This window comes from Balaenoptera physalus (assembly GCF_965194825.1).
Source record: "Balaenoptera physalus genome assembly, chromosome: 6".
In the NCBI taxonomy this organism is placed as follows: domain Eukaryota; kingdom Metazoa; phylum Chordata; class Mammalia; order Artiodactyla; family Balaenopteridae; genus Balaenoptera; species Balaenoptera physalus.
Window position 1 is genome coordinate 130,631,960 of NC_138885.1, and position 22,816 is coordinate 130,654,775.

Genomic DNA, 22,816 nt, shown 5'->3' on the forward strand with positions numbered 1-22,816 from the left:
TCAGTAGTGGTCCCAGGACCTCTGCTAGAAGGCTGTCTTCAGGGTCAGCAGGTGGCATCTGCCTCTGCCTCCCTAGACAACAGGGTAGTTCTCTGGCCTTCGCAGAGCCTGGCAGAATGGAAGAGGAATCCCACCCCTGGAAATCAACCTTGTGGCTCACATGATGCCCAGAGAACTCACTCTGGCTGGCGAAGGCCCATCAGTGCACACCTGACACAATCAAATAAACTCAACCGTGAGCTTGGAAGAACTGACGTATGTTTAGAATTTACTAAGTGAGGGAGTGAGGGGGAAGGCAGCAGAATACATGATGTACTCAACCATATCAAATAATGCACAGAAAGTTGACAGAGAAAACATACCTAAATATTTATAGGCGTTACCTCTGGTTGTTGAGATTATAGGTTTTTCCCTTTATTTCTTTTCATTTATTTATTATTTTTGGCTGCGTTGGGTCTTCGTTGCTGCACGCGGGCTTTCTCTAGTTACAGCGAGTGGGGGCTACTCTTTGTTGCGGTGCAGTGGCTTCTCTTGTTGCGGAGCACGGGCACTAGGCACGCGGGCTTCAGCAGTTGTGGCACGCGGGCTCAGTAGTTGTGGCTCGCAGGCTATAGAGTGCAGGCTCAGTAGTCATGGTGCACAGGCTTAGTTGCTCTGCAGCATGTGGGATCTTCCCGGACCAGGGCTCGAACCCGTGTCCCCTGCATTGGCAGGCGGATTCTTAACCACTGTGCCACCAGGGAAGCCCTCCCTTTATTTCTTTAGAGTTTCCAAATGTTCTACAGTAGGTACATATCATTTCTATAATATGACTAATTTTTCAAGATATAGTTTCTGCAACAGTGAGCTGTCCTGTCCCAATTTCACAGTAGAAAAACACCTTTTGGATAACAGACCTCTTTAAGACTCTGAAGGCAGCTATGGGCCTTCTCCCTGGAATAATGCTCATAAGCTCTTAGACGTGTTGACACCCCATTCTGCATCCCCTTGGGGTGACCAGGATGCCAAAGGAATGCCCATCCCTGTCTGTAAGAGGTAGAATGGCTCCCAGGTCCAGACACAACTGACTGTGAGCTGACCAACAATATTGAAATTTCAAAAGAAATGTGTTTAAATGCAAAATGGAAGCACCAAAAAAGAAGCCCAGAGGCCAGAATTGGCTATGCTGCCCCAGCTCTGTCTAAGGAAGCGGGTTACTCTGGCCTGAGCCCCACGATCACTGTGGCACATCTGTCATCCTAGGCGACAGGGTTGCATGAGGCATCTAAACATTCCGTTCATCCAGCTGACTCCCTGGTTCACATCGCTGGCTCACAAGTGCCTTTTGGGAAAATGTGCTGCTTTTAGGGCACAGGTTTATAAACTTGAATAACCTAAGCGCCAGAAAAGCAAAGTATAGGAAAAATAAGCTGCCAGGATATAATCAAACATTATTTTATATGTTATAAGGTACAAACATACGACGCCAGAGATTATACTTTAAATCTGACATTGAAAAAAACATAATTTGGAAATAGAAATAATTATTCAAAGTTCCATAATTTATTACTCCTCAAATTTGAAATTCAAAATCTGACACACCTTTCTTATGCCCCAAGATGTCAATCAACGTCAGGCTGTGAATCCTGTGTTGCAACATTCATCTTTGAATCCTTTAACTGGGAGCAACATTTAGTTTTCTTTAGTTTCATAGCAGAAAATAGCTGCTCACAAACATAAATACTTCCAAACATGGACAGAATCTTTGCACAATGGTTTTTATATTTAGGGTAACCATTCCCAAGATACCTGTAGAATTCTGGGATCCCAACATCACCATATTTGGCTTTCAGTATAGTATTACACTGCAATTCAATAACTTCCATTTGTAGCTCTTCATTCACACTATTAATACTAATTGAGAAAGGGGAACTGAACAATATTAGTTCATTCCCATAAAGTTTTAATCAGAGAACCTTTTTTGGAATTCAGCGTTCAACTCTTTAATTTGGTGAATGTAGTTCAGGCTGTCATTTTCATTTTCAGAAACTAATTTCAGTGTAGCAAAGTGGGCCAGATTGTTCCTTGCCAAATGAGTCTCCCAAAGACACAATTTCACTAGGAATGAGCCAACTGAATCATACGTTTGTGTCACCACTTGAGAACGCCTTTGCACAGAAATATCCAACATGTTTAGATATGTCATAATGTCAACCAAAAAGGCTAAGTCTCTAACCCAATCTTTGCTTGTAAGCTGAGGCACAAATTTTCCTCTAGAAGACAGAAAGAAGTCAATTTCCTCCAACAATTCAAAAAACTGCCTTAGGACCACACCACGACTCAGCCACTTAAGTTCCATGGAGCAGAACATGCTTCCATATGGTGCATCTAACTCATTAAACAAAGCACCGAACTTTCTGCGGTCCGAGCCATGGGAGCGTATCTAGATTATGGTATACACTACTATGTCCATGACACGGTAGTTTTTTAACTACCATTTTTAACCTTTTAGCACAAAGTGATTCCTGGAGAATGAGGCCGTGCACAGACTTAAGTTCTGTGTCTTGGCAAAGCTCTGACACTTTATTTTTTTATTTTTTATTTTTTTAATAAATTTATTTATTTTTGGCTGCATTGGGTCTTCGTTGCTGCACGCGGGCTTTCTCTAGTTGCAGTGAGCGGGGGCTACTCTTCATTGCGGTGTGCAGGCTTCTCATTGCACTGGCTTCTCTTGTTGTGAAGCATGGGCTCTAAGCGTGCGTGCTTCAGTAGTTGTGGCACGCGGGCTCTAGAGCGCAGGCTCAGTAGTTGTGGCACACGGGCTTAGTTGCTACACGGCACACGGGATCTTCCTGGACCAGGGCTCGAACCCGTGTCCCCGGCATTGGCAGGCGGATTCTTAACCACTGCGCCACCAGGGAAGCCCAGCCCTGACGCTTTAGATTTCAGTTTTGCAACTAGTTCTTTAACACCAACCATCGCAGAGTCACCATCTGTGCTAATACTCACCAATTTTGACCAGTCCACGTTAAATGTTTTAAGACTTTTCTCAACATGTAAAACTAATTCATTTCCTGATGTTGTGCCTGTTATGGGGACCATGTCCAGAAGATCTTCAGTCACATCAAAAGTTTCATTGCCACCACGAATAAATACACCTACGTGGGGGTCGTTATTTCCATCCACTCCTTCCTGAGCTGCAATGGAAAAAGCCACAAATGATTCAGCTTTTTCTTGCAACTTGTCCTGCAAGTTCTCAGTCATGTTGTCAACATGCTGGGCAACAACACTACCAGTTAGTCTTATGTTGGCAAACGCTTGTCTCTGTTCAGGGCACATGATTTCTGCTGCACTCAACAGACAGTCCTTGATAAACTCACCACCTGCAAAAGGTTTGGCTGCCTGGGCAATTTTCTCACTTAATATGTAATTACATTTCATAGCAGCATCACTTATTTTATTCACATTCAAAAGCAAATCATGTTGAAATTTCAGTCTTTTTTTCAGTTCGTTGAATTTTCTATCACACATCTTTTCTGTAAATCCATCACGGTTCCTACGATGGTTGCTTTCATAATGGTGTCTTAGGTCACATTCTCTTGACACAGACGGACTTTGTTTGCATATTAAACATGCAGGAACATTCTTTTACCTCCACAAAGAAATAAGTTCTCTCCCATTTTTCTTGAAGTGCATGGTTTTCTTGTTCTAACTTTCGTTTTCCCACTTTTGAAAGAGACAAATGCATAAGACATATAAAAATATCTTTACCAAGGAGAAAAAAGTATGGCTTTGTGATTAAAAAAAAAAAAAGTATTAACTATTTTTTCAAAGTGTCAGCATGATGTTCACTCCTTCAGGGTTGGTAAGAACTTCCAGCCAGCAGAGCAAATGCCACAGCTGAGAGGAAGCAGCTGCCTCTCTCCAGACGCCTGTGGACGTGTAGGGACGCAGCCCCAGGGCCACCAGACTTTCTGATGTAGCAAAAGAAGCTGGAAATCCAGTTTTTTATGTGAAATCTCTTGATTTTTAAAAATATTCATGGTAAATTCTATTGTTTTATTTTTTTTTCTGTATAAGCCACCACATCTAGAAATCAGATTAGGCAGATTAGGTTTGGGGTCTTTAAACCTGAGGAAGTTCCCTGGTGGTCTAGTGGTTAGGATTCGGCACTTTCACTGCCGTGGCCCGCAAGCCACGCAACAGAGCCAAAATTATTTAAAAAACCAAAAAACAAAAAACACAACCTGAAGACAATTAAATATCTAACTCTGAAACCACAGGTTTAAGAGCTTGTTGAAACAGAATCCTAGAAGATACCCCAAAAGGGGGAACTAAACTGATGTCTCTCAAAGTGCCATGCCTTCTGCAGTCATCAAGGTTACAGTTAACTAGGACAATACTTATTAGCTTGACAGAATTATGAGGATGACTTACACATTTTTGATAGAGTGAGAAACTGTATTTAAAAGTGCCAAGTGGGACTTCCCTGGTGGTGCAGTGGTTAAGAATCCACCTGCCAATGCAGGGGACACGGGTTCGAACTCTGGTCCAGGAAGATCCCACATGCCGCAGAGCAAGTAAGCCCGCGTGCCACCACTACTGAGCCTGCGTTCTACAGCCCACTAGCCACAACTACTGACCCCACACGCTGCAACTACTGAAGCCCGCACATTCTAGGGCCCATGTGCTGCAACTACTGAAGCCTGTGCACCTAGAGCATGCTCTGCAGCAAGAGAAGACACCACAATGAGAAGGCCGCACACCGCAACAAAGAGTAGCCCCCGTCCGCCACAACTAGAGAAAGCCCGCGTGCAGCAGCGAAGACCCAACGCAGCCAAAAAAAACCAAAAAAACAAAACAGTGCCAAGTGCCCCTAACCTCATACTAGCCCCTCCCTGGGAAACCTGGGTCTCCAGCTACAGAGCTGTCACACCCTTACTTCTCCAGTTGCACTTTTTTCTGTCTCTCTCATCTTGGCCTTGGATTTTTGCTCTGACAAGGTTCAGAACTACAGCAAGCCCACCAATCTCTGTTCCTTGCTTCTCTTCCAAGGCTCTCTCTGCATCGGCCTGTGACTTGAAGTCAATAGAGGCAATCCTGCAATTGTGGGGATAGGGTAGGGGAGAGAAGAAAGAAGAGTCAACATTTAGTACTCTTCTGTATTGTCTTTCGAATTAGTAATGCACATACAAGATTCGAAATGCAAAAGGTAGAAAGGATATAGTGAAGTCTTCCTTCTGCGCAATTTCTATCCTTAGAGGCAACATGCTGTATAAATAAAAGCAAACGTACACACATACACACACCGGTTTTTTTTAAAAAGGTCTACTGAGATATAATTTCCAAATCATAAAATTCACCCATTTAAAGTGTACAAGGGTATATTTACAGAATTCTACAACCATCACCATAATCTAATTTTAGGACAATTAAGCACCCAGCCGCAGTCACTCCTCATCCCCCCAACTCACTCCCATCCCCCAGCTGCAGGCAATCACTATGCTACATTCTGTCTCTGTAGATCTGTCTCTTCTGGACATTTCACATAACTGGGATTATACAAATCTGCCATCTTTTGTGTCTGGCTTCTTTCACTTAGCCTAATATTTTTGAGATTCATCTGTGTTGTAGCATGTATCAGTACTTCATTCCTTTTCATGGCTGAGTAACATTACATTGCATGAAAATACTACATTTTGTTTATCCATTCATCAGCTGTTAAGACATTTTGGGTTGTTACCGGTTTGGGCTATTATGAATAAAGCTGATACAAACATTTGTAGAAATGTGTGGATATACGTTTTCACTGCTTTTGGATACATACCTAAGAGTAGAATTGCTGGACTGTACAGCAACTCTATGTTTAACATTTTGAGAAACTACCAAACCGTTTTCCAAAGCAACTGTGCTATTTTACATTCCCACCAGCAATGAATCAGGGTTCTGATTTCTCCACATCCTTGTCAACAATTGTTATTGTCTTTTTTATTACAGCCAATCTAACAAGTGTGCAGTGGTATCACATCATGGTTTTGTCTTGTTTTGGTTTTTTTAAATATCTTTATTGGAGTATAATTGCTTTACAATGTTGTATTAGTTTCTGCTGTATAACAAAGTGAATCAGCTATATGCATACATATATCCCTATATACGCTCCCTCTTGCATCTCCCTGCACCCTCCCTATCCCACCCCTCTAGATGGTCACAAAGCACCGAGCTGATCTCCCTGTGCTATGCAGCTGCTTCCCACTAGCTATCTATGTTACATCTGGTAGTGTGTATATGTCAATGCTACTCTCTCACTTCATCCCAGCTTACCCTTCCCCCTCCCCACGTCCTCAAGTCCATCCTCTACATCTGCGTCTTTATTCCTGTTCTGTCCCTAGGTTCATCAGAACCATTTTTTTTTTAGATTCCATATATATGTGTTTGCATACGGTATTTGTTTATCTCTTTCTGACTTACTTCACTCTGCATAGCAGACTCTAGGTCCATCCACCTCACTACAAATAACTCAATTTCGTTTCTTTTTATGGCTGAATAATATTCCATTGTATATATGTGCCACATCTTCTTTATCCATTCATCTGTCGATGGACATTTAGATTGCTTCCATGTCCTGGCTATTGTAAATAGAGCTGCAATGAACATTGTGGTACATGACTCTTTCTGAATTATGGTTTTCTCACGGTATATGCCCAGTAGTGGGATTGTTGGGTCATATGGTAGTTCTATTTTTAGTTTTTTAAGGAACCTCCATACTGTTCTCCATAGTGGCTGTATCAATTTACATTCCCACCAACAGTGCAAGAGGGTTCCCTTTTCTCCACACCCTCTCCAGCATTTATTATTTGTAGATTTTTTGATGATGGCCATTCTGACTGGTATGAGGTGATACTTCATTGTAGTTTTTTTTTAATAAATTTATTTATTTAATGTATTTCATTTTTAGTTGCGTTGGGTCTTCGTTGCTGCACGCGGGCATTTCTCTAGTTGTGGTGAGCGGGGGGCTACTCTTCGTTGTAGTGCGCAGGCTTCTCATTGTGGTGGCTTCTCTTGTTGGGAGCACTGGCTCTAGGCGTGTGGGCTTCAGTAGTTGTGGCTCGCAGGCTCTAGAGTGCAGGCTCAATAGTTGTGATGCACGGGCTGAGTTACTCCGCGGCACGTGGGATCTTCCCAGACCAGGGCTCGAACCTGTGTCTCCTGCATTGGCAGGCAGATTCTTAACCACTGCGCAACCAGGGAAGCCCCCTTGTAGTTTTGATTTACATTTCCCTAATGATTAGTGATGTTGAGCATCCTTTCATGTGTTTGTTGGCAATCTGTATATCTTCTTTGGAGAAATGTCTATTTAGGTCTTCTCCCCATTATTGCATTGGATTGTTTGTTTTTTTTATATTGAGCTGCATAAGCTGCTTGTATATTTTGGAGATTAATCCTTCAATCAGTTGCTTCGTTTGCAAATATTTTCTCCCATTCTGAGAGTTGTCTTTTCGTCTTGTTTATGGTTTCCTTTGCTGTGCAAAAGCTTTTAAGTTTCATTAGGTCCCATTTGTTTATTTTTGTTTTCATTTCCATTTCTCTAGGAGATGGGTCAAAAAGGATCTTGCTGTGATTTATGTCATAGAGTGCTCTGCCTATGTTTTCCTCTAAGAGTTTTATAGTGTCTGGCCTTACTTTTAGGTCTTTAATGCATTTTGACTTTATTTTTGTGAATGGTGTTAGGAAGTGTTCTAATTTCATTCTTTTACATGTAGCTGTCCAGTTTTTCCAGCACCACTTATTGAAGAGGCTGTTTTTTCTCCACTGCATATTCTTGGCTCGTTTATCAAAGATAAGGTGACCATATGTGCATGGGTTTATCTCTGGGCTTTCTATCCTGTTCCATTGATCTATATTTCTGTTTCTGTGCCAGTACCATACTGTCTTGATTACTGTAGCTTTGTAGTATGGGAGTACATACTTCCATACTACAAAGTCAGGAAGCCTGATTCCTCCAGTTCCGGTTTTCTTTCTCAAGGTTGCTTTGGCTATTCGGGGTCTTTTGTGTTTCCATACAAATTGTGCAGTTTTTTGTTCTAGTTCTGTGAAAAATGCCATTGGTAGTTTGACAGGGATTGCACCGAATCTGTAGATTGCTTTGGGTAGCACAGTCATTTTCACAATGTTGATTCTTCCAATCCAAGAACATGGTATATCTCTCCACCTGTTTGTATCATCTTTAATTTCTTTCATCAGTGTCTTACAGTTTTCTGCATACAGGTCTTTTGTCTCCTTAGGTAGGTTTATTCCTAGGAATTTTATTTTTTTTATTGCAATGGTAAATGGGAGTGTTTCCTTAATTTCACTTTCAGACTTTTAATCATTAGTGTATAGGAATGCAAGAGATTTCTGTACATTAATTTTATAGCCTCCTACTCTACCAAGTTCATTGATTAGCTCTAGTAGTTTGCTGCTAGCATCTTTAGGATTCTCTATGTATAGTATCATGTCATCTGCAAACAGGACAGTTTTACCTCTTCTTTTCCGATTTGGATTCCTTTTATTTCTTTTTCTTCTCTAACTGCTGTGGCTAAAACATCCAAAACTATGTTGAATAATAGTGGCTAGAGTGGGCACCCTTGTCTTGTTTCTGATCTTAGAGGAAATGGTTTGTTTTTCACCATTGAGGACAATGTTGACTGTGGGTTTGTCATATATGGCCTTTATTAGGTTGAGGTAGGTTCCCTCTATGCCTACTTTCTAGAGAGTTTTTATCATAAATGGGTACTGAATTTTGTCAAAAGCTTTTTCTGCATCTACTGAGGTTATCATATGTTTTTTATCCTTCAGTTTCTTAATATGGTGTATCACATTGATTGATTTGCGTATATTGAAGAATCCTTGCATTCCTGGGATAAACCCCACTTGATCATGGTGTATGATCCTTTTAATGTGCTGTTGGATTCTGTTTGCTAGTATTTTGTTGAGGATTTTTACATCTATGTTCATCAGTGATATTGGCCTATAGTCTTCTTTTTTTGTGACATCTTTGTCTGGTTTTGGTATCAGGATGATGGTGGCCTCGTAGAATGAGTTTGGGAGTGTTCCTCCCTCTGCTATGCTTTGGAAGAGTTTGAGAAGGATAGGTGTTAGCTCTTCTCTAAATGTTTGAGAGAATTCGCCTGTGAAGCCATCTGGTCCTGGGCTTTTGTTTGTTGGAAGATTTTTAATCACAGTTTCAATTTCACTGTTTGTGATTGGTCTGTTTATATTCTCTATTTCTTCCTGGTTCTGTTTCAGAAGGCTGTGCTTTTCTAAGAATTTGTCCATTTCTTCCAAGTTGTCCATTTTATTGGCATATAGTTGCTTGTAGTAATATCTCATGATCCTTTGTATTTCTGCAGTGTCAGTTGTTACTTCTCCTTTTTCATTTCTAATTCTGTTGATTTGAGTCTTCTCCCTTTTTTTCTTGATGAGTCTGGCTAATGGTTTATCAATTTTGTTTACCTTCTCAAAGAACCAGCTTTTAGTTTTATTGATCTTTGCTATTGTTTCCTTCATTTCTTTTTCATTTATTTCTGATCTGATCTTTATGATTTCTTTCCTTCTGCTAACTTTGGGGGTTTTTTTGTTCCTTCTCTAGTTGCTTTAGGTGTAAGGTTAGGTTGTTTATTTGAGATTTTCTTGTTTCTTGAGGTAGGATTGTATTGCTATAAACTTCCCTCTTACAACTGCTTTTGCTGCATCCCATAGGATCGTCGTGTTTTGGGTCGTCGTGTTCTGTCATTTGTTTCTAGGTATTTTTTGATTTCCTCTTTGATTTCTTCAGTGACCTCTTGGTTATTTAGTAGCATATTGTTTAGCCTCCATGTGTTTCTATTTTTTTACAGTTTTTTTCCCGTAATTGATATCTAGTCTCATAGCATTGTGATCAGAAAAGATACTTGATATGATTTCAATTTTCTTAAATTTACCAAGCCTTGATTTGTGACCCAAGATATGGTCTATCCTGGAGAATGTTCCATGAGCACTTGAGAAGAAAGTGTATTCTGTTGTTTTTGGATGGAATGCCCTATAAATATCAATTAAGTCCATCTTGTTTAATGTGTCATTTAAAGCTTGTGTTTCCTTATTTATTTTCATTTTGGATGATCTGTCCATTGGTGTTAAAGTCCCTTGCTATTACTGTGTTACTGTCGATTTCCCATTTTATGGCTGTTAGCATTTTCATTATGTATTGAGGTGCTCCTGTGTTGGGTGCATAAACATTTACAATTGTTGTATCTTCTGGATTGATCCCTTGATCATTATGTAGTGTCCTTCTTTGTCTCCTGTAATAGTCTTTATTTTAAAGTCTATTTTATCTGATATGAGAATTGCAACTCCAGCTTTCTTTTGATTTCCATTTGCATGGAATATCTTTTTCAGTCTGTATACGTCCCTAGGTCTGAAGAGGGTCTCTTGTAGACAGCATATATATGGGTCTTGTTTTTGTATCCATTCAGCGAGCCTGTGTCTTTTGGTTGGAGCATTTAATCCATTTACATTTAAGGTAACTATTGATATGTATGTTCCTATTACCATTTTCTTAATTGTTTTGGGTTTGTTTTGTAGGTCTTTTCCTTCTCTTGTGTTCCCTGCCTAGAGAAGTTCCTTTAGCATTTGTTGTAAAGCTGGTTTGGTGGTGCTGAATTCTCTTAACTATGCTTGTCTGTAAAGGTTTTAATTTCTCCGTTCAATCTGAATGAGATCCTTGCTGGGTAGAGTAATCTTGGTTTTAAGTTTTTCCCTTTCATCACTTTAAATATGTCCTGCCACTCCCTTTTGGCTTGCAGAGTTTCTGCTCAAAGATCAGCTGTTAACCTTATGGGGATTCCCTTATATGTTATTTGTTGCTTTTAATATTTTTTCTTTGTATTTAATTTTTGATAGTTTGATTAATATGTGTCTCGGCGTGTTTCTCTTTGGGTTTATCCTGTATGGGACTCTCTGTGCTTCCTGGACTTGACTATTTCCTTTCTCATGTTAGGGAAGTTTTCGACTATAACCTCTTCAAATATTTTCTCATACCCTTTCTTTCTTCTTCTTCTGGGACCCCTATAATTCGAATATTGGTGCGTTTAGTGTTGTCCCAGAGGTCTCTGAGACTGTCCTCAATTCTTGTCATTTTTTTTTTCTTTATTCTGCTCCCTGGCAGTTATTTCCACCATTTTATCTTCCAGCTCACTTATCCATTCTTCTGCCTCAGTTATTCTGCTATTGATTCCTTCCAGGGTATTTTTAATTTCAGTTATTGTGTTGTTCATCACTGTTTGTTTGCTCTTTAGTTCTTCTAGATCCTTGTTAACTGTTTATTTTCTCCATTCTGTTTCTGAAATTTTGGATCATCTTTACTATCAGTACTCTGAATTCTTTTTCAGGTTGGTTGCCTATTTCATCTTCATTTATTTGGTTTTGTAGGTTTTTATCTTGCTCCTTCGTCTGTAACATATTTTTCTGTCGTTTCTTTTTTTTTTGATGGGTGGGGCTGTATTCCTGTCTTGCTGGTTGTTTGGCCTGAGGCGTCCAGCACTGGAGTTTGCAAGCAGTTGGATAGAGCCAGGTCTTGGTGCTGAGATTAGGACCTATGGGAGGCCTCACTCCAATTAATACTCCCTGGGGTCTGAGGTTCTCTGTTAGTCCAGCAGTTTGGACTCGGAGCTCCCACTACAGGAGCTCAGGCCCAACCTCCAGCCTGGGAACCAAGATCCCACAAGCCGGCTGCTAGTGGTTCCTCCCATCCCCTTAGGTGTCCATGATCCCCCAACGGTGCCTGGTAGATTCCCTAGCTGTGCAGAGATGCGAATTCCGCGTCCTCCTAGTCCACCATCTTGACTCAGTCCTCCTTCACATCATGGTTTTTATTTGCACTTCCTCAGTGACTAATGTTGAGCACCTTTCTACATGTTTACTGGCCATTTGTACACCTTGTTTGGAGAAACGGTCATTCAAGTCCTTTCCCCATTTTTTAATTGGGTTGTCTTTTAATTATTGAGCTGTGAGAGTTCTTTATGTATCTTTTAAAGATACAGGTCTCTTTCATATATACGATTTGCAATATTTTCTCCCAGGATGTAGAGTTTCTTTTGACTTTTTAGATAGTGTCCTTTGAAGTACAAATGTTTTTAATTTTGATAAAGCCCAACTTCTCAATCTTCTCTTTCATTGCTTGTGCAAGACTTTAATCCAAGGTCACAAAGATTTACTCCTGTGTTTTCTTCATAGTTTTCTATTTTAGCTCTTACATTTAGGTCTTTGATCTATTTTGAGTTAATTTTTGGGTATGGTATGCAAGCCCAGCAGAGTGCCCCCAAACCTCCTCACAGTAAACACTGCTAAAAATTTGGGATTTATCTTTTCAGACTCGTTTTCTAAATCTGTGGGATTCTTTTCCAGAGATTATGTTCATCAGAATACACTGGGATAGATTATTTTAGAGTTCACCTACACCAACAAATTTAGCTCAAATATATCTGTAATCCTGATACCCAATTTTTACCACATTAAGAATCCCTTCAAAATACATTCTCTTCCACCCTTTCTAATTTCACCATATTCACCCTCTTAGGCTACCAAAGCCCAGATACATAGTGACAGTGTTTCATTAATTGGCTACAACATAATTCTAACAGACCAAGTTAATGTTCTCTTTTGGTACCTATCCAGACAAGTCACCAAGGGTGTTATTTTCCTGTAGTCAGCCCTGGAGAGATAGGATGAAGACAACCTATGAGTGGATTCTTCCAATCTTCAATCTTGTACTTGATAGAATAAAGTCTTCATTTCTCTGTGACAGCCCTACAGTCTTCTAGAAGCCTTTGGCTATCCATTTATGATGCTTTTTATGCCTGCTGGTAGAAAGGCTGGATAACTACTTTTTCCTTCTCTAAAATCCGGCATGAGTGATTTGGGAGAATACAATGAAATTCTGTTATGTTTGAATCCAGTAGACATATATTCTTTTTCAGTACAAGGTACAAAGACATACCTTTCACTCATCCCATCCTTGCTCACCAATCTGATTTGAAAAGTATCCTCAAACACTTCTATTAATTCATGCTGAGTGACTCTGTCAGGCAAGTTCTTGATCAAAAGTGTTTTGGCATTTGCATCTTCATAAACACAAAAGAGTATTTTTAGTCTGAGTTTAGATCTCATAAACATCAAGAGTTCTCTAAAAGAGAAAAAATACTTCTCAAAGAGTTGGAGAGTAGTACATATTCCTTCATTTAACAATATCTGGGGACTTCCCTGGTGGTCCAGTGGTAAAGAATCCGCCTTCCAATGCAGGGGACACAGGTTCAATCCCTGGTAGGGGGAACTAAGATCCCACATGCTGCAGGGCAACTAAGCCCACGCGCTGCAAACTACAGAGCCCACACGCCCTGGAGCCTGCACGCTGCAAGCAGAGAGAGAAAACCGGCACGCCAGAACTAGAGAGAAGCCCGTGCGCGCCATGACAAAAAGATCTCGCATGCCTCAACAAAGATCCCATGTGCCATAACTAAGACCCAACGCAGCCAAAAAAAAAATAATAATAAATAAGGAAGATAAATAAATATAATATTTTAAAAAAACCAAACATTTGCACACAGCGTCTGGGTGATGACGGCCTGTGCTACGTGCGGGCTGTGAAAATACAGACTTGGCCTCCACTCTTGAGAATGTAGTCTTGTTGGGGAAAAGGCTAGTAAACAAATAGTCACATAATTACAAACTGTGGTAAGTGCCAGGAAGGAAACGTAAAAAGGGAAATGAGAACATCAAGTAGAGAAGACTTAACCTAGGGGGGTAAGGGAAAATTTTTCTGATCTGTAGAGGTGACCTTTAAGCTGAGACTCTTGGATGGGTTGTCAGTAGCCAGGGGATGAGTCATGAACATTAGGACAGAGAAGGTGAGCCATGCGGCTAGAGCAGAAGGAGTGAGAGCACGGCAGAGAGTGTCTGTGCTGTGGAAGTAGGCAACTTGCTAGAAACTGAGGAGTGCTTGCACGGAGTAAGAAAGAATACGATATTCCTGCCTGATGCAGAGTCTTCTAGGTTCGCAGGTATCTCTGAACAAGTTACCCTGCTTGCACACCTTTCTTTGTTTCCTTTCCCTTTTCGGTTTCTTCCATTTAATTTCATATCCAAGGACGTTTGTCTCACTAAGTTCCAGGGCTTTTTCCTGGTCGTCAGCAGATTTAAAATTCACATAACCAAATCTCCTACAGAGATGCAGCCGAAAAGGAAAGAAGAACACAAGTAGAGTCAAAAGGCATATGCCTTCCAGCTGGCTACTCACACTGGTTGTGAGAGTGGAAATTAGCATTGAGTCAAACGCAGCTGTCAAATTTTACAAATTAAAACCAAGGCTCCAGGGCTTCCCTGGTGGCGCAGTGGTTGACAATCTGCCTGCCAATGCAGGGGACACGGGTTCGAGCCCTGGTCTGGGAAGATCCCATATGCCGCGGAGTAACTGGGCCTGTGAGCCACAACTACTGAGCCTGCGCGTCTGGAGCCTGTGCTCCGCAACAAGAGAGGCCGCGATAGTGAGAGGCCCGTGCATCGTAATGAAGAGTGGCCCCCGCTTGCCGCAACTAGAGAAAGCCCTCGCACAGAAACGAAGACCCAACACAGCCAATAAATAAATAAATAAATAAATAATTTTTTAAAATTTAAAAAATTTAAAAAATAAAAAAACCAAGGCTCCACCAACTGGCAATATCGGTGCCATGAAGTAACCGGAGAGCAGCAGTTCTCACCTGGGGTCAGTCTGACAATATCTGAAGACATCTTTGGCCGTCACAACTGGGGGACTACTTCTAGCATCTAGTGGGTAGAATCCAGGGATGTTGTTGAACAGCACCCCCCCACAACAAGGAATTAGCTGGCCCCAAATTTTAATAGTGCAAGAGTCGAGAAGCCCTCCTCTGGGGCAAGGACTGAGAGTCAGGGCAAACTCACCCACTGAAATCATTATTAGTTTTCTAACTACTGGCCAGATTTAACCAAAAGCTATAAAAAATGAAACTTGAAATGACACGTTTTTGAATTTCTGTTTTAAGAAACAGCCATTGCACTTGTGAATTGAAACAAAAATATCTTTTTTTTTCTTTTGGCCATGCCATGCGGCTTGTGGGATCTTTTTTTTTAAATAAATTTATTTAATTTATTTATTTTTGGCTGCGTTGGGTCTTCATTGCTCTGCGCGGGCTTTCTCTAGTTGCGGTGAGCGGGGGCTACTCTTCGTTGCAGTGCACAGGCTTCTCATTGCGGTGGCTTCTCTTGCTGTGGAGCATGGACTCTAGGCATGCAGTCTTCAGGAGTTGTGGCACACAGGCTCAGTAGTTATGGCTCGCGGGCTTGCGCAGGGTCAGTAGTTGTGACGCACTGCCTTAGTTGCTCCGCGGCATGTGGGATCTTTCCGGACCAGGCCTTGAACCTGTGTCCCCTGCATTGGCAGGCGGATTCTTAACCACTGCGCCACCAGGGAAGCCCCGGCTTGTGGGATCTTAGTTCCCTGCCCAGGGATTGAACTCGTGCCCACGGCAGTGAAAGCATGGAGTCCTAACCACTGGAGCACCAGGGAATTCCCAAAAATATCATTCTTAAAATAGAACGTGTTGGCAAACTCAAAGGCTATTAGAGTAAGATTTTTTTTTTTTTTTTGGCTGTGCTGGGTCTTCGTTGCTGCCTGCGGGCATTCTTCTAGTTGCAGTGAGCGGGGACTACTCTTCGTTGCAGTGCGCAGACTTTTCATCGTGGTGGCTTCTCTTGTTGAGGAGCACAGGCTCTAGGTGCACAGGCTTCAATAGCTGTGGCACACAGGCTCAGTAGTTGTGGCTTGTGGGCTCTAAAGTGCAGGCTCAGTAGTTGTGGCGCACTGCTTAGTTGCTCCGCAGCATGTGGGATCCTCCAGGACCAGGGCTCGAACCCGTGTCCCCTGCATTGGCGGGTGGATTCTTAACCACTGCGCCACCAGGGAAGTCCCAAGAATTTTTTTTTAATGCAAAAGGAATCTTTACTTACTACAAACACAACAATATTTCACGATATAGTTAATAATAAGTGTAAGCAGAGCAATGTGTCAAAAGTTGTGGCATTACCTCTGGAGCCAGAATGCTGGGCTCAAATCCTGACCCTGCCACTTTCTAACTGTGTGATATTGGGTACATCACTTAACTTCTCTCTGCCTCAATTTCCTCCTTTGTAAAATGGGGATAATGACAATAATTACTGATGAGGATTGTCTTATGGATTCAATGAGTTAAATAAACAAGGAACAATGCCTGGTACAGTGAGTACTCAATGAATGTTTACTATTATTATTATCTTTTCATTTCTACCTAAGAAATTCTGAGTACCATAAAATAAGCATGCTCACACCCAAGACATATGCTTCTGATGAGAAAGAAGTAAGAAAGGATGAAATTCAACTCAACAAAAAAGCAGAACTGATACAGAACTTATATTTGCCACCAAAGCTAGGGGTTTTGTGATTAAATCTGTGTTCGTTTAAAATAATTCTAGGCAAGTAACACTGCTCACAGTTGGAAAATCATGAAAATATGTTTCTGTAAAGACTTGGAAGATCTTGTGATTAGCTTAGTATTTTGGTTGGAAAAATGGGATAGCAAAATTTAATATAATGGATTTATTAAACGAGCCACTGAAGGACTTTAAATACTCATTCTGAACTGCAAGAAGCTGAGGTAATATCTTATAAAGGGCAAAGAACAAGTAACAAAAGGATCTGACAAGAATAATAATTGTTGGGCTGATAAACTCTTAACAACACCCTTAATTTATCAGTATTTACCTGGACAAGCCAACTCTGACACCAACGACTGCGACGTCATTTTTAGCAAAAAGTTCACTAGGACCAGTTTTTAGTTCAGCAACAGTTTTGTTGAAGTTCAGGTTTCCAACAAATAGTTTGAAACTTACAGGTGGTTTAGCTGCCATATAAAAAGGCAAAAAAAAAAGAGAGAGAGAGAGAGAGAAAGAACTCAAAGAAACAGTTCAGAAAGAATGACGCTAAAAAAAATTTCCATTGAAGAATCTGGCATATTGTAACACCAGGCTGCAATTAAAATCCCTTTGTCCATCATTTGGGCTAACAGAGATTTGGTTTTCACCAATATGAAATTCTCCATGTGTCTCTCGTGCTCTAAAACGCAGCAAAGAAGTTACCTTCTAATTTCTGATTTTTGGTTTCAGGGGAAGCCTTCTGTTTGGTCATTTCCTCCTTCTGTTTATCAGGTGCTTTCTTCATAGGCTCTGTGGGCAAAAGCCAGAATATAGTTTTTCTGTTTTGTTTTGTTTTTTCAGAATACAGTTTTTTGTTTCTTTGTGGTTTTTTAAATAAATTTATTTATTTATTTATTTATTTTTGGCTGCGTTGGGTCTTCGTTGCTGTGCGCGGGCTTTCTCTAGTTGCTGCGTGCGGGGGCTACTCTTTGTTGCGGTGCGTGGGCTTCTCATTGCAGTGGCTTCTCTTGTTGTGGAGCACGGGCTCGAGGCACGCGGGCTTCAGTAGTTGTGGCACGCGAGCTCAGTAGTTGTGGCTCGTGGGCTCTAGAGTGCAGGCTCAGTAGTTACGGTGCACGGGCTTAGCTGCTCCGCGGCATGTGGGATCCTCCCGGACCAGGGCTCGAACCCGTGTCCCCTGCGTTGGCAGGCGGATTCTTAATCACTGCGCCACCAGGGAAGTCCCCAGAATATAGTATTTTTAATGATCTGTCTGTGCCACTAATGAGTAAAGTGGAAGCTTTTACACTGTCCACAAATACCATACCTACACTGTGCCTATTCTCCACAAGACGCCTGGGTTAGGTCTGGTCAGAATACTTTTAAAAGCATTTATAAATTAATTAGGAAAAGTTCTTCAAGTTCATAAAAGAACTTCAACAGCCCTGCCCAAGGGCTTCGCTTATAACTCTAATTCCTTGATACTGGCCACCACTTAACAGAACTGGTTTAGGTCATTCTGACCTTCCTCTTCCTCACAGCCTTTGTCATCACCCTTTTGATCCTGCCATCTTCCTCTGCCCCCAGGGGAAAGGCTTTTCTCCCCCTAGCCCATGTAGGATACAGGGCTTCTTTTTCAGAATCTAAATGAAAACCCACCTAATCAATTACTGCCGCACAGACTTGTTAAGAATGAAAATGACAAGTTGTTCTTTCAGAGATAAACTGCTCATAAGTCTGACTGTCTACACAAATCTAAGAAAAAACTTCGCTGTCATTTTAACCTTTTATTTGAAATAATTTTAAATGTATTATTGTATTTTCATAACAATGCTAAGAATTACTGCTCTGGAAGAAACACCATTTAAAAGGTTACGCAGATGCCATCAGGACAAAAAAATCACTGAGAGTCAAATCTGGGGGACAGTGAACCTGCCTGGCTCATAAGCATAAAGAGAGAAAGAGTGTACAATATTCAAAGAGAAAGAAAACTCTGATTCTGGTCATGTGGACAGCAGAAGTCAAATGTCCACTGGGACGCCTCAAGCCAAGCCTGGAAAATCGGCCAGGGATGCCAAGGGTGGTATTTCCACAGAACCCTTCCGAGAGCCATGTGCAATGGCATGTAGGGCGGACCCCTGACAGCCACCAGCAGGGATGTCCCCAGAGGGGACTCTTTACGTCCCTCATCCTGACACAACTCACAGTTCTTACCTTCATCCTCCTCAGGGTTCTCATGTCTCTTCTCATGGTTCTCGAGCATGGCACTCCTCCTGTCTTTCGGCAACTTGGCCCCTGTGGCTCCCTTCCTGCATGGTGATATTAATTTCTCAGCAAACATGGGAGCCAGAAACTTTTTTTTCTCGATTTTATTTCCTGGAGCAGTAGTAATCTTCCTACCATTTTTCTGAGGGACATCAACCTAGAGGAGGAAGAACAACAATGAAGAGATGTCTCGTCTGTGGCCAGGAGGTGACAGTCACACTGCACAGTCAGCAAGTGCAAGATCTGCTCAGGCCCACGTGTCAACATCTGTGCTGATTTCTCCAGGTCCAATTTCTCAGTGTGCAGTAAAAGAGCTCCCAGCAACAGAATTACCTGGCACACTTGCCTAAGAAAAAAAGAGAAAAAGAAAACTCTTGGATTTCACTTGGAGCTTTGAAATCAGAATCTCTATAGGAAGGATCTAGGTTTCTAAAAGTATGCAAGCTACTGCCCTAGGAAAACATACCAAGTCAACTACTGTTTAGGTGGCTCAATGTGTCTGTAGAGTCCCAACTCTCTGCATTCAAGTAAAACCCCAAAGGAGAGGACCCCCACGCAGGCACCTGAAACATACACAGGAATTAGAGCCAGGCCCCCAAAATTGGACCTCATGCTTCCTAATTACACCATTGATTCCCATCCCAGAGCTACTAAAAATTGGGCACAGTATTATAAAACTAAATGACTAAAGATGAAAATTTTAGCAGAACACTGAATGAAGTCTCGCCACATACAAAAGGAGAAAATGAAGAACTATGGGCGGTGGATGACCATGTGAAAACACAGCAAGAAGGCAGACATCTACATGCCAAGGAGAGAGGCCTCAGAAGTAACCAAATTGGCAACAACTTAATCCGGCCTCCTGAACTGAGAGAAAGTAAATTTCTGTTGTTTCAGCCACCAATACATCTGTGATATTTTATTATGGCAGCCCCAGCAAAAACACAACTGGTGTGTGTGTGTATGTATATGTATGTGTGTATATATACATACACACATACACACATACAGACCTCAAGCCACATCACAGGAAGAGATGAGTCACTATAATATGATGTGATTAGCATTACTGGTTATGAACAATATTTACAGGCAAACAGATGAGGGACCAGTTCATCTGGCATAGGAAGGACATGGGATCAGGGAAGGCACGTGAAAGAGACTAGGGTTTGAATTAAATAATTTCAACGAGCCCACAGTAGGGTATGGTTAGCCTAGAAGTTAATCTAACTGTGATACTACCACTATATGCTGCACCAATCAGAGTAAACGGTCACAGGCATCACATTTTAAAGAGGAATGACCAAGGGCTGCCAGTGTGAACAGTCTAGAACCATACCACATGCATCTCAGTTTAAGGAAAATATAATGTAACTACTCCTATTTTCCTCTGAGCTAACAAAGTCTGGGTTCCGAAACAAAAGTTGCATTCACCAAGAATGTTTTGGCTCTGATTGGTATAGTTAACGCACTGTGTTGAGGACATCACAGTACAGTAGGTACTCTCCTAACTATGTCTACTCACTATGTCCACTTAACTATGTCACATTAAGCTAGTCTGTGGCTGGATTAAATGGCCATCTCAATTCCAAACAGGATTTACTAACTTGATGCCTATGAAACGCATGGGAAAAGCACATGCGGCTAATGGGCTACTAAGTGGTACTCAGTACACCTGGAAATTTCTGATCCTATAAGCTGAACTGTATCCTTAGTAAGCCTCAGTCTTTTGTTCGCAAACCTATATATGACCGTTGTAGTTGCAGTTTCAATTACATAATAAATGTCATATAAACCAATCAGATTAATGCAAGAAGTTATTGAATCTAGAAAAACAAAGTTGAACGCTTTGGACGTACTCAATAAAGCTCAAAAAGTGCAGTCAAATTAGGCGTGGGTGAGGAACCATAAAAGAATGGGGGAAAAAATGTAAAAATGTAGGCGTCTGTATTCGAATTGCTTTCCTAGGGTTTAAGTTTTGCTTTGTTTTAAAGAAACAAATTTTAAATTGCAAAAGATACACAATGGGTATACTTTATACAGAGAAGATAAGCTACTGCAACAGTGAAGTCAAAGTCAAAGACAAAGCCTTAGCCCCATATCAAAAGATTGGCAATTGAATACCTATCTGTCTCTCCAAAAGAGCTGCTTGGGCGAAGACTGAGAAATGAACCAGGAAAGAGTAGGGGCTTTGGATTCGGCAGAACCAAATGCGTAACGCTGGTTCTGTCACTTATTATTTGTCACTTATTAGCTCATGAAACCATGAGCAAGTTAGTCAATGACTAAATCTCTTTTCCTGTCTATGAAATGGAGCTAAGGATCCCTACCTAACATGGTCACTGTGAGGATGAAATGAGATAGTGCATCAAGCCCTAGCACAGTGGCTACACAGATGAAGCATTCACTATTCATTAACTGTGTACCCACTCACCCACCTCAATTCTTTTAGGGCCCAACTTAAACCTATCTATATTGGAATACTAATGCAGAGGCTCCCAGCCAGAATCTGAACATACTAGGGACCTAAATATTTGCCGGAAGGATAAATATGGAAACATATGTTTGGTGGACACACAAATTAATGGAATTTAAGGAAGCAATTTTAAGAATCAAGAGATTTTCTCTCAAACTGGTATTTCCAGGCAATCAGAATCACTTTTCAAACAAAGAACACTTTTGTATTCCCCAAATAAACTGCACTTAGTCACAACGTATTTTTCTTTTTGCATAACACTAATATTCAGTTTGCTAATATTTTTTTTGGAATTTTTACATCTATGCTCATGAGAGTGGTCTGTAATGTTCTTTTCTAAAAATGACCTTGTCAGATTTTGGTATTGAATTTAGGGTGAGCTTGTGAAACTAGTCGGAAAATGTTCACAAAACCACTTTTCAGATCAAATAATGCAGTTTAACTGCTTTCCTCTGGATCTTGATTGTTGACATTAGTAAGTTACTCTTCTGCCCACTGTACATATAGTTACCTCATCTCTACTGCCATTGTCCTTATCTTCTGACATCTCATCTTCCCCCATCTTCTATCTCCTCTGGGGAAAGACTCATTTTCTTCAGTTCACATTGATTTGTTTTCCTGCTTCAAATGGACAAGATTATTAGGCACATCACAGGGACTTAAACATTCCAGGCTATGCACCTTTTGCCTCTAGTATTCGTGTTAAGTTTCCATTTGCAATAAGTCCGTGTTAGGCCTCATCCTAGTTATTTTCATTGGGAATCTTTTACTCTCACCAGCTAATATCAAAGTATATTACACAGATAATTTTTGGTATATATTTGTAGGTTAGGTCTCCCATACCTTCTCTTTTGCCACGATCTAGAAATGAAACTCCTCGAGGTAAAAAAGGAATTCCTCCCTTTTCCTCTCATTCTGCTCCCTTCACCACCGTTTTCAAATAACTCTGATGCTCTTAAAAATTAGTAATTCCACCACCGACTGCTCAAACGGAAGCACACGGGACCAAAATAAAGCCCCCATAGCGGAACAAAATCAGTACCTACAATTCAAGTGTCTTTACCTCTCCAGACAGAACTCAGTGTTAACTGGAGCAGCTTCCATCTCTACCCCCATCCAAATTAACAACACAAATGAGTCTCAAGCCCGGACCTTTAACCATCACTTCCCAAATTAACCCGCACAGTGTTGTCCCTGACGAGTACTCCTCCCCTTAAAGCTATCGCTGGTGTAGGGCCCCGCCCGCTCAAAGCCCCGCGGGCCACCACGCGCGGCCACCTGGACTACACGCCCGGGAAGAGCCTGCAGCAGCCCGCAGGCGCCGACAAGCTAGGACGTCCCTCCCAGCCAGCCTCCCAGCCAGCCTCCCAGAACTCTAGGCCCAGCCAGAATACAGCCTGGAAGAGACTGGCGCCCTCGTGACTCCGCCTCGCCCAATCAGAGCCCGCGCTGCCTTTAGGCCAATCCCGAGCCGCAATCCTGGGTGGGGCGGGCAGTGCGCGAGCCTGGGGGCGGGGTCTCGAGCCGGGGCAGCACGTGTTGCGCCTGCGCGCAGGGCGGACATTTTTGTTTGGGCGGGCCCGGGAGACCCCTGAGTGGGTCAGGTGGGCGCCGGGCGTG

General features: G+C 41.6%; 1 protein-coding gene across 10 annotated transcripts; it reads right to left on the reverse strand.

Moving 5' to 3' along the window:
* Window positions 1–1,418: 1,418 nt before the first annotated feature.
* LOC309662971 (uncharacterized protein) lies at window positions 1,419–22,604 on the reverse strand. 10 transcript variants are annotated; one of them, XM_082466191.1, is made up of 9 exons: window positions 22,239–22,604; window positions 21,708–21,817; window positions 19,187–19,283; window positions 18,856–19,066; window positions 18,670–18,764; window positions 17,179–17,265; window positions 12,992–13,115; window positions 4,922–5,079; window positions 1,419–3,176 (listed from the first exon to the last, which is right to left on the reverse strand). In XM_082466191.1, the coding sequence occupies exons 5-9, from the start codon at window positions 18,716–18,718 to the stop codon at window positions 2,803–2,805; spliced, it is 792 nt and encodes a 263-aa protein (XP_082322317.1). In that variant the 5' UTR covers window positions 18,719–18,764; window positions 18,856–19,066; window positions 19,187–19,283; window positions 21,708–21,817; window positions 22,239–22,604; the 3' UTR covers window positions 1,419–2,802. The 10 variants fall into 10 exon arrangements, 8 of the variants coding, with proteins under 8 accessions (XP_082322317.1, XP_082322314.1, XP_082322315.1 ...); XM_082466188.1 differs by lacking the exon at window positions 19,187–19,283 and having other exon boundaries at window positions 18,670–18,750; window positions 18,856–18,877; window positions 21,713–21,817; XM_082466189.1 differs by having other exon boundaries at window positions 18,670–19,066.
* Window positions 22,605–22,816: the final 212 nt, after the last annotated feature.